Source organism: Mytilus galloprovincialis, chromosome 14 (assembly GCF_965363235.1).
Source record: "Mytilus galloprovincialis chromosome 14, xbMytGall1.hap1.1, whole genome shotgun sequence".
Lineage (NCBI taxonomy): Eukaryota > Metazoa > Mollusca > Bivalvia > Mytilida > Mytilidae > Mytilus > Mytilus galloprovincialis.
This window is the reverse complement of record NC_134851.1, coordinates 61,507,388-61,518,062: the sequence shown is the minus strand read 5'-3', so window position 1 is coordinate 61,518,062 and position 10,675 is coordinate 61,507,388. Positions and strand designations below refer to the sequence as shown.

The following is a 10,675-nucleotide window of genomic DNA, read 5'->3' as shown; positions in this document are numbered from 1 at the left end:
ACATCTATACAAACATGTTTTTATAAACTCATTGTTGAGCGATATTTCCTTTCAGATGTGTTGCCAGATATCAGCTTTAGTGGGGTTGTGTTAAAGAGTCAGAGCTCAGTCGTTTACAGATTTTCATGTGCGACAGATGTAATCTTTTGGGGGTGTACAGTGGAATTTCTAGTTAATGGCATTACAATACAGGATTTACGATATGTGGACGATTTGTGCTACAACAAGAATGGTATATGCTATCCAGAGTTATGTTCTTGTTCTAGAAACTGCAATGAATTTACGTGGAATTTCACAGCAACTAAAGATATGGACAACAACACATTTGAATGTGATACTAGAATTGAGGAAAATCAACGTTTTTTCAAAGCAAATATCTCAATGTACCTGACTGGAAATGGTAATACTTTTTGAATTTAAATCTTTCTCAGTTCAAGATATATGCTTGCAAAATTGACATTCTAAATGTTGCTTGTAAAAAAGAAAATGTGGTATATAATTTGTAAAAAACGCTTCATAAGAGACCAAATGACACAGAAATAGGTCACCGCACGATCTTAAACAATGAGCAAAGTCCATACCGCATATTCAGCTATAAAAGGACCCGAAATGACAAATGTAAAACAATTCAAACGAGAAAACAGCCTAATTTATGTACAAACGAGAATATGTCCAAAGTACACGCATGTCCCACTTGCGCTATCATTTTCCATGTTCAATGGACCGTGAAATCGGGTAAAAATCTAATCTGGCATTAAAATTAGAAAGGTTATACTATAGGAAACATGTGTACTAAGTTTCAAGTTGATTGAACTTCAGCTTCATCAAAAACTACCTTGACCAAAAACTTTAACCTGAAACTCCCACTTTCTTTTTCTATGTTCAGTGGACAGTGAAATTGGGGTCAAAAGTCTAATTTGGCTTTAAAATCAGAAAGATCATATCATAATCAAGTTTCAAGTTGATTGGACTTCAAAAACTACCTTGACCAAAAACTTTAACCTGGAGCAGGACGAACGGAGCCACAGACCAGAAAACAAAATGCCCCTCTACTATCGTAGGTGGAACATAAAAAGGAACGAAAAACAAAATGTAACATTTCAACAAACGACAACCACTGAATTTTAGGCTCCTGACTTGGGACAGGCACATACATACAGAATGTGTCGGGGTTAAATATGTTAGCGAAATCCAAACCCTCCCCAACCTTGGACAGTGTTGTCAAATTACAACATGAGATCGAACTATAAACATCAGTTGAAAAAGGCTGAACTCATCAGATGGATACAAATAATTAAAACTACGTAGAGTGGACGTGGCCGGATATTTGTATGTCACTAGTATATCCAAATAACAGAACGACACTAGGTGCAGATCTGAGAGTACTCGCAGTTACTGACAGCTAGACCAAAGCCACTAACAAATAATAAAAAAACAATCATGCATCTAAGACTAATTTTATCAATCAAAACACATCCCACATCCAAATAGTCAGAGATGACATGACCTTGTGCAATGCCAAGATACAGGTATCGACATATTATAGATCCATGAATATGTTTATGTATAAAGCAGTAATATTTAGTTTACTTTTAATTTACTGATAACAGTATTAATACCAAAAACAAACAATATTCAATGATCTAATTACAGCGTTGAATTGGTAATCTTTTAGAATAAGTTTATTTGAAGGATCAATAAGTTTACCCCAAATGAGCAGTATCTGCTTACCCCTAGTTTTTGGTGGGGTTCGTGTAGCTTATTCTTAAGCTTTCTATGTTGTGTCATATGTACTATTGTTTGTCTGTTTGTCTTTTTCATTTTAAGCCATGGCGTTGTCAATATATATAAAAAAAGAAGATGTGGTATGATTGCCAATGAGACAACTATCCATAAAAGACCAAAATGACATAGACATTAACAACTATAGGTCACCGTACGGCCTTCAACAATGAGCAAAGTCCATACCGCATAGTCAGCTATGTTGTCAGTTTATTTTCGATTTATGAGTTTGACTGTCCCTCTTGTATCTTTCGTCCCTCTTTTACCAGGATCGTTACTTAATTTCCTGGCACAGTTAATAATATTTCCGTAAAAATGAGGATGTGTTATCCAGTTTGAAATCAGTTTTCTACAAGTACAACCAAATCAAACTCTATTGGATAATATTAAATATTTTGAAAGTATAATATCCAAAGATTAGCTGGCTGTTGTTAATTGGAAACGGCATTTTAATTGATTAATTAATTGGTTATGTGTTATGCCATTATGAGAACTTTAAGCTATATCGTTGGTAGAGAGAATTACCTCAGAGAAACGTTTGCCTTTGAACAGGGAACTAGCAATAACAATCCTAACCAATTCAGATTGGAGTTCTATCTACAACGAGGGAAGTTGATTTCACAACCTCTATGCTGGCATATCGCATTTTGAAGTCCGAATTGAGACGGCTTGATAAGGCCATTTGTTTTGTCTCTTGAAATCGATAATCATCTATTATTACAAATTTACCACCCGTCTGATGTTTATATTTTAGAATGTTATCTTACATACTGATATTAGGCCTACACACGTCCTACACTTAGTGCAACAGAACAACAACTATTTAAAAAAGAGGCGAAAGATACCTGAGGGATATTTCAATTCATTAGTGAAAAATGAACAGACAACACCATGGCTAAAAAAAGACCGACAAACAAACAAAAGTACACAAAACACAAAATAAAAGTCAAAAAGTCATAAAAGACCAGTTTTTGTCTGAATTTTTACTCGTCTTAGTTGAATTGTGTCTTAATTTTCTTGAAAAATTCTCATTTATATTAAATTTGTATGAAATTTACTTGACAAATTCTCGACATTTGAATACTGTCTGGAAATTCTTGACATTTTCTCGACATTCTTATTTTTTCTCAGTATTGCTTAACATATTCTGAACACTTCGAATTGTGTCTTAAATTTACTTGCCAATTCTGAGTTTTACAAATCATGACCAAAATTCATGATATAACTTTAATCTTTATAAAAACATATTTCATTCTTCATAATATTCAATGTTAATATGGTAAATAATTATTGTATCAAAATGTGGTTTTTATAAATAGCAAAGTATAATGGTATCCTAATTCTTCCAAGGATGTGTATTGTCTTACCATACAAATCCTTGATTTAACAGAAGACAATGTGTGTAATATCCTCTGTTGGAATAGATATTAAGTATTACACGAGAACAGGATGTTCCCAATAAAATTAAGGCATTCCACACCCCAGGGTACACACAACTGTCATAATGAAAATTACTGCCTTAACTGTAATCAGCCATACAACTTATCAGTTGACCGATCATGCCACTACAATTTTAAAAGTTTCTTAATAGATGAAAATGAAAATCATCATTTTAATAAAAAAAAAAAATGAATTAATATGGATTTTCTTCATCAAAATTATGTTTAGAAGTTAATCATTTTAACATAAAAACAGATTGAATAATTTCCCAAAGATAAAAAGAAAATTATTATCTACTCCGGGAAAAGTAAAAAAAAACTGTATTTATAATTGGTCTTATGAAATGGATCCCAAACTATAGTTGCATACTATAGATCTAAACAGTTTTTTTCTTTTCAACACTCAATTTTGAATAAAAATGTTTTGGTTTTTCTAAAAAATGAATAAGGTTTTTTAATAAAGATGGGAACAAATTATTTGATCTTAACGAAAGTCCCCATTTTTAAGCCACGCGAATGCAAAAGATGAATTGTGGGGTCCAAAAGAGACACGTGGTCACATGTTAAAACTGTCTTCAGTCACCTATTTTAGTAAAGCAAAGGAGTAGGTTCAGTAAGACCCCTTTTTGGCTCGAATTTAAAAAAGTTTAAAAAAGTCAAATAAAGTAAAAAGTTGAAGAGCATTGAGGACCAAATATTTCTAAAAGTTTTGGCCCCAAAATATAGCAGTTTTACAAAATTGTTAAAATGTAAACTTCTAGTTATTTATTGGACAGTAGAATGCTTCTGCTACATAAATATGGCCTGTTTTTGACAATACATTGTACATATATCCGGTACTAGCACCATTAAGTCATGCTAAATTACTAAAATCTTCATAATTCTAGCATATCAGTAAAATTTTAGACGATTTTCGTGTAAAACGAAAGTGGCCGCATTCGTGTTCATCCTTAATATTGAAATGTAAGTTGTATTTGATGATAATACATAATATATATAAAGGTTGAGGATGAACACGGATGAGGCCACATTTTTACCAAAAACCATCTGAAAAGTGACATTTTTCGGCATATTTGGTAGATTTTTCATATTTGAGCTTGAATCGGATCGTTATTTATGACCCAATCAGTTGAAATCTTTCACATAAACTAATTAATTCAAATAAAATTGACACTTAAGTTTTTAATAAGTGGTCAAAATCTTTCGTCAGATGAACCTGAAATTTGAGGCCAAAATCGGCCCTTACCGGACCTACTCCTTTGACTGGCAATTTTGAGAACTTCAAAAATCTAAATGCTGTTTGTCAGTAACTTTGACATGTTTTCCAAGCAAAAACAATTAATAAAATGTTTAATAAAAGTAAATCAAAATTAAACTGAGGTTTTTCAGGGTATTCCAACTTAGTTGAACCCAAAGGGTATCTTACTGTACGAAATTAATCATTGATTCTTAAAATTTTGCTTTAACCATAATAAAAAGGAGTATATAACAGCAATAGAAAGTCATAAACATTGCAGAATGAGTCTGTACACAATTCAGGCGAAATTTATACTGTTGAGATAGTGTCAAAACATATTTAAGACTGTCGAGAATGTGTCGAGATATATTCAGACAGCTTACAGAATGTCAAGAATATGTCAAGACATAGTAAGACATTATTAACCCTTTAACCCCCAATCCCGCCTGTAGGCGTGATGGCGACAACCATTATTTGATGGCCCGTATGACCTTCCATACTTTTTTTGAACTGCCCCAACTGAATTGCCATGATAGCAGGGACTTCAACCAAGCAGTTCATGGTCCATCAACTCTTCTCAGATGTCTGTTCATGAAAATGTGGCACTTTGAAAGCCGCTCAAGAGTTCAAAATCGGAAAAACATGAAAAGTAGCCAAAATCAGGTGGGGGTGGGCATCTTTTGATGGCCACTACGTAACTGGAAGTGACTGTTGGTAAAAACTATTATCATATATGCATGCATAAGGGGTGTAGGAACACAACGAGGTATAATATGGACAATAGGAATCTAGTCTGTAAAATCTAGGTCACCGTTTTGTCAAAAATCCATAAAAGCGGACATTTAGGCAGACCTGACTTGACAATAATAATTCCCAAGCAAGACACTGAAGTCCGATATACTCCCAGCTAGCATGAATGGACTACTGTAACTATAGGGTAATACTTGAATGACAAAAAAACACAGTCTTGTCAGTGTTCACCTCTCAAGGTCGTTTTGAAATCGGAAAATAGACGGAAAATTAGCATTTTTCACTGGGGGTGGGTTCAAACCCACGAGAAAATATTCCATCTCCCACCCCACCCACACCCATGCCATCCGCCGCCAAATCCCAATAAGTAGTTTAATAGATGAGCATCAGTTACAGCATCAGGAGTTTGCTTATTTGCATATAATTTGCATATGTTTGCAAATTTTCGAAAATGCCTGATTTTCCAAAAATGTCTTGGGGGCGAATGAGTTAAGAATGCCAAGTATATGCCAAGACTAATCGAGACAAATTTTAGACAGTCAAGACTTGTTCCAAGACAAAACCAGACTCTTATTAGATGATACAGTAAGTTTCGAGAAATTTTTAGACAATGTTCATACTGTCAAGACACTTGTCAAGAAAAATCAAGAACCTTATTAGACAAATTCGTACTATTTGAAGAGTTTTTAAAAGTTATTCAGACAAATAAAGAATGTCGAGTAAAAATTCATTCAAATTCAGACGAAAACTGGTCTTTTCAGACTTTTTGACTCATGTAGTGTGAGAAATACGAACCTGATCAAACACAGAGGGTGATCACAGGTGCAGAATATGACTTTCGATTCAACCATTTTAAATAAAATTTAAAAAAGTATTATGAGACATTATGTAATAATAAATTTTGAGACATTGTGTTTTGTTTAGATCCTGAACTTCAGTTTTCACTAAAAGCACCCATAAATAAAACTTGACAATTTGTGTCTAATTGAGATATTGTCATTAATATTAAGATAACAGATATGTTGCTAAAAACCGTTTTTTCGAAGCATATCTTAAACTGAACCTTTTTGGAGTAAGCTGTTGCTTATATATTTTACAAACAAAGGTTCTTAGAAAGGATAACTTTCGAAAATATTAAATAATTGATTTCACCTGGAGGAACCATTAGGTTGTTTTGTAGACGAAGTTTAGAAAAATACCAAATTAATTGACGTTATATTTAAAAACTTGATTTACACAGGCAAAATGATAAAAACATAAAAGTAGAATTTACAATTCAAAAATATTTAGTGAAAAAAATTACAGTCCGTTTCATGAAATAGAATAATAACAAAGTTTATAATGATTTAAACAGTTTTGACTGTGTTTTGTATTATTTAAAGCAATAAATAATTATAAATAACTCTATAAAGGCGTTATATAAGAAAAAAATCATTACGATGACATTCGAAGTTACTCCAGTTAAGGAATGACTGTAATATTTTTTGTGTCTATGAAGAAATAACATAAAAATGGGGTGCTCACTTAATAACCCGCGTAGTAGGTTATTTTACAGTGTGCACCACATTTTTTATGTTATCTGGAATAGACAGAAAAAAAATAGTACAGTAATTTCTTATAATTTAATTCAAATTCAATTTTAAACTGTGGTAAACCATGAAAAAACGTTGATGACGTCACTGTCACATGACAAAATTATATCTATGGGCTGATAAACAAAACTACGTCAGCCAATCAGAAGACGCATAACATCCAAAATTAAATTATTACTGAATATCAAGTATCATCGATACCAGAGTTAAATTTTGTATTCATGCCAGACGCGCCTTTCATCAGTGACGCTCGAATTTAAAAAAGGTTAAAAAAGCCAAATAAAGTAAAAAGTTGAAGAGCATTGAGGACCAAATATTTCTAAAAGTTTTGGCAAATAGAAGCTAATGTAATATATTCCAGAGGTAGAAAAGCCTTTTTAGTATTTCAAAAATTCTAACGTTTTTAAACAGCTAATTTTTAAATATGACCACATCAATAATAAGTCATGTCAGCACAGAAGTGATGACTACTGGGCTGGTGATACCGTCGCTGAATTAAAACACAACCAGCTGTGGTAGATTATGAAGATCACATTAATGAAATAAACGGTGACCCACATTTAAATGTATACAAAAAATGAAATTGGTACCTGTAGTTGTTATCATCCATGTTATTTGTTAGGGTCTCTGGTGAAGAGTCGTCTTATTTGCACTTCTTATTTTTATATGATACACATATGTGTATCGTGGTTTATGATTTTTCAACTGACAGTGTATCATAAAGTGAAAAACACCTTTCTAGGTCCTTTAAATGACACATGACAAAGTCAAGCTGCAAACAAATGTTTCGATGCAATATTGGTTAGATTTGGCTGACATTATTCAGCTGTGCTGTTATTCCTTTCTTCACATAATGCATTCACAAGAAACTAGGGGTGATCTCAGGTGCTCCGGAAGGGTAAGCAGATCCTGCTCCACATGTGTCACCCGTCGTGTTGCTTATGTGATAACAAATCCGGTAAATAGTCTTATTCGGTAGGTCACATTCATGAAAGGGAAGGGGATTGCAGTTACAACGTCAGGAACATATCCGGTATCATTTGTGAAACCGTTATTCCAAAACAGTCAACCAACTCGTGATGGCGTCCGTAAATAACGAAGGGATGATTTCAACTTCACCATTTGGAACTCCTCGTTTAATAGCTTCCTTGTGAGCAGCAACCCTCTATAAAGAAAATCATGATAGGAAATGCAAGCACGGGAATATCGTATCAATTGGGAGATACATACCCCGTATGCAGGTGCTGCTGGAATGTTGCTACTTAGAAATAGAAACATGCTTGCGGAAATGTACAGTGATAGAGTACTGTTTGTTACTGTATATTAAGTTTTAGTATCTTATTTTGGAATTAGACAGGCCGCTAATTTTCTAGTTTGAATATTTGTCATATCGATGCATTTTTTATCTTGCTTAATGCGATTTGGGTTTTGCCAATTGTTGAAGGCCGTATAAGGACCAATATTTTCAAACTTGTACGTCGTTTTGGTCTGATTGAGAGTTGTCTTCAGTGACATTCACACAACATCTTCTTATTTTATATTTACGATTGTAACATTATCATGAAAACTGATTAACATTAACATTAACTGTTATTGATAAAAGAATAGCTTCTAGATTAAGTTTTTCATTCATTTAAAACAAAACTTTTTAAATTTCAGCGTTCATCAATATGAGGAAAAATTTAGTGTTTTTAAGTGGAAATCCTACTAAGACACTTCCAAAGACGACAATCTCTACTCTATTAGTTGGTCAATCAGGTAAACATGTCTAATATCATATATTGTAGTTAGAATGTGTGAAAAGATTGAATATTGATTAAACCGAATATTCCCTTTACTTGTTCTTGTTTTAACAATTTTCAAGAACAAAAGAATACAACTATGAAAATATGCATGCAAACAAATTAAAATGTTTGATTGAAGTATTTTTCAACAGTCTTGATACAAAAACAGTTTCTTTTTAATTTTACGGAATACGGCTCGAAAAGCAAAAAAAATAATTAATTTGATTTAGTCATGATTTGAGATTTCAACGGAGCAAAATATATAACATTGTATAGTGTTAGTCAGCAAATAACCAAGTATAATTTTACTGCTTAAAATTTAAGCACGCTCGAATAAAGGTAATGTATCCATCAGCTGTTAACATGGTCTTAGATAAGTTATATCTTTTATATGTAATTTGCACTGAAAACGATATCCCTATTCTGTGTAAACCTGAACATTGGTAATACAGTACACACTGTCAAGCAAGTAAAATATACATGTTTGTGTGTATGACCTTTAATATTATTAATAAGCTGTGTCATCTTAAATCACTATCAATTACTTTACTTTGTTTTGGCTTTCTTTTCTGCTTTTTGTTAACCCTATTATAAATACTCAAACAGTGTATAATGAGAATTTATTTATTTAACTAAATAAAAATCTAAATGTTTTGTTTTTAATGTGTTTGTTATATTATATTTTTCTAATGTATCTTTGTTGTAAGAATTATATTCCATTCACATCGTTTATGCTACACACAAGTTTTATCAATCAAATTCTTAAATATATGGAAGTGTTCAAATGGGTGGATGTAATATTAAACTGACTTCCATAATACTTATAATAAAAAAAAGTTTATGTATTGGATCATTCCGAAATTTTACTTTTTTGTATGTTTTCATCTTTTATGAAACATTAAAAATTATTTTCAGATAATGATCATGGACATACACATGACGAAGTGACCGTGGCTATATTATGTCTGATAGTTATTATTATCATAATTATGATAGTTATTTCAAGTGTGATTTGTTATAAACTACAACTACTTAAATGTAAGTATAATCGTGACAATACAAATCACTATTTTAGCATTCCTCAAAGTGATAACTAAATCAGGAGCTACCACGTGGTAAAGTCGGCACGATTGCATGACAAGTGAGATATTTTTCCTCATCTCCTCAAAATTGATTATAGATATAAAAAGACGTGGTTTGGGCGCAATGAGACAACTCTACATCCAAGTCACAATTTGTAAAAGTCAACCAGTATAGGTCAAAGTACGGTCTTCAACACGAAGCCTAAGCTCACACTGAACAGAAAGCTATAACAGAGGAACGAAGATACCAAAGGGACAGTCAAACTCATAAATCTAAAACAAACTGACAACGCCATGGCTAAAAATGAAAAAGACAAACAGACAAACAACAGTACACATGACACAACATAGAAAACTAAAGAATAAACAAAACGAACCCCACCAAAAACTAGGGGTGATCTCAGGTGCTCCGGAAGGGTAAGCAGATCCTTCTCCACATGTGGCACCCGTCGTGTTGCTTATGTGATAACAAATCCGGTAAATAGTCTAATTCGGTAGGTCACATTCATGAAAGGGAAGGGGATTGTAGTTACGACGCAAGGAACATATCCGATATCATTTGTGAAACGGTTATTCCATAACGGTCAACCAAAGGGCCCAAAAAATGACTCGGGTAAAACCCTTTAAATGTAAAACCAACGGTCTAATCTAAATTAAACAAAACGAGGAACGAAAAACACTTATGAACCTTATTTACATACGACAACCACTGAACATCAGGTTCTTGACTTAGAACAGGTGCAAACATATGCAGATATACAAAATATCACCATTTAAAAAATAAATAATCAAAGATTCATGACTTATTATTGGCTAGTGTGAAAGGTATATGCTAGATATGCTTACTTGGCATTGCACAAGGTCATGTTTTTCTCTGACTGTTTATGACGTCTCAATCCTAAATCCATTGGAGGTGAACGGATTGATGATTTTGTCTTAAGTGCATGATTTTTTTTCATAAGTTGGTATTGGCTTTGAACTAGCTGTCAGTAACTGCGAATACTCTCAG

The 10,675-nt window shown here is 32.9% G+C and overlaps 1 protein-coding gene across 1 annotated transcript in view; it reads left to right on the top strand.

Annotated features, from left to right (window-relative positions):
* The window catches only part of LOC143058136 (uncharacterized), a 30,025-nt gene that overhangs the window by 1,844 nt on the left and 17,506 nt on the right, over window positions 1-10,675 (top strand). The window contains exons 2-4 of the mRNA XM_076231598.1: window positions 56-400; window positions 8,460-8,558; window positions 9,500-9,622. Coding sequence (XP_076087713.1) covers window positions 56-400; window positions 8,460-8,558; window positions 9,500-9,622 — 567 coding nt within the window. The remainder of the gene's footprint in view (window positions 1-55; window positions 401-8,459; window positions 8,559-9,499; window positions 9,623-10,675) is intronic.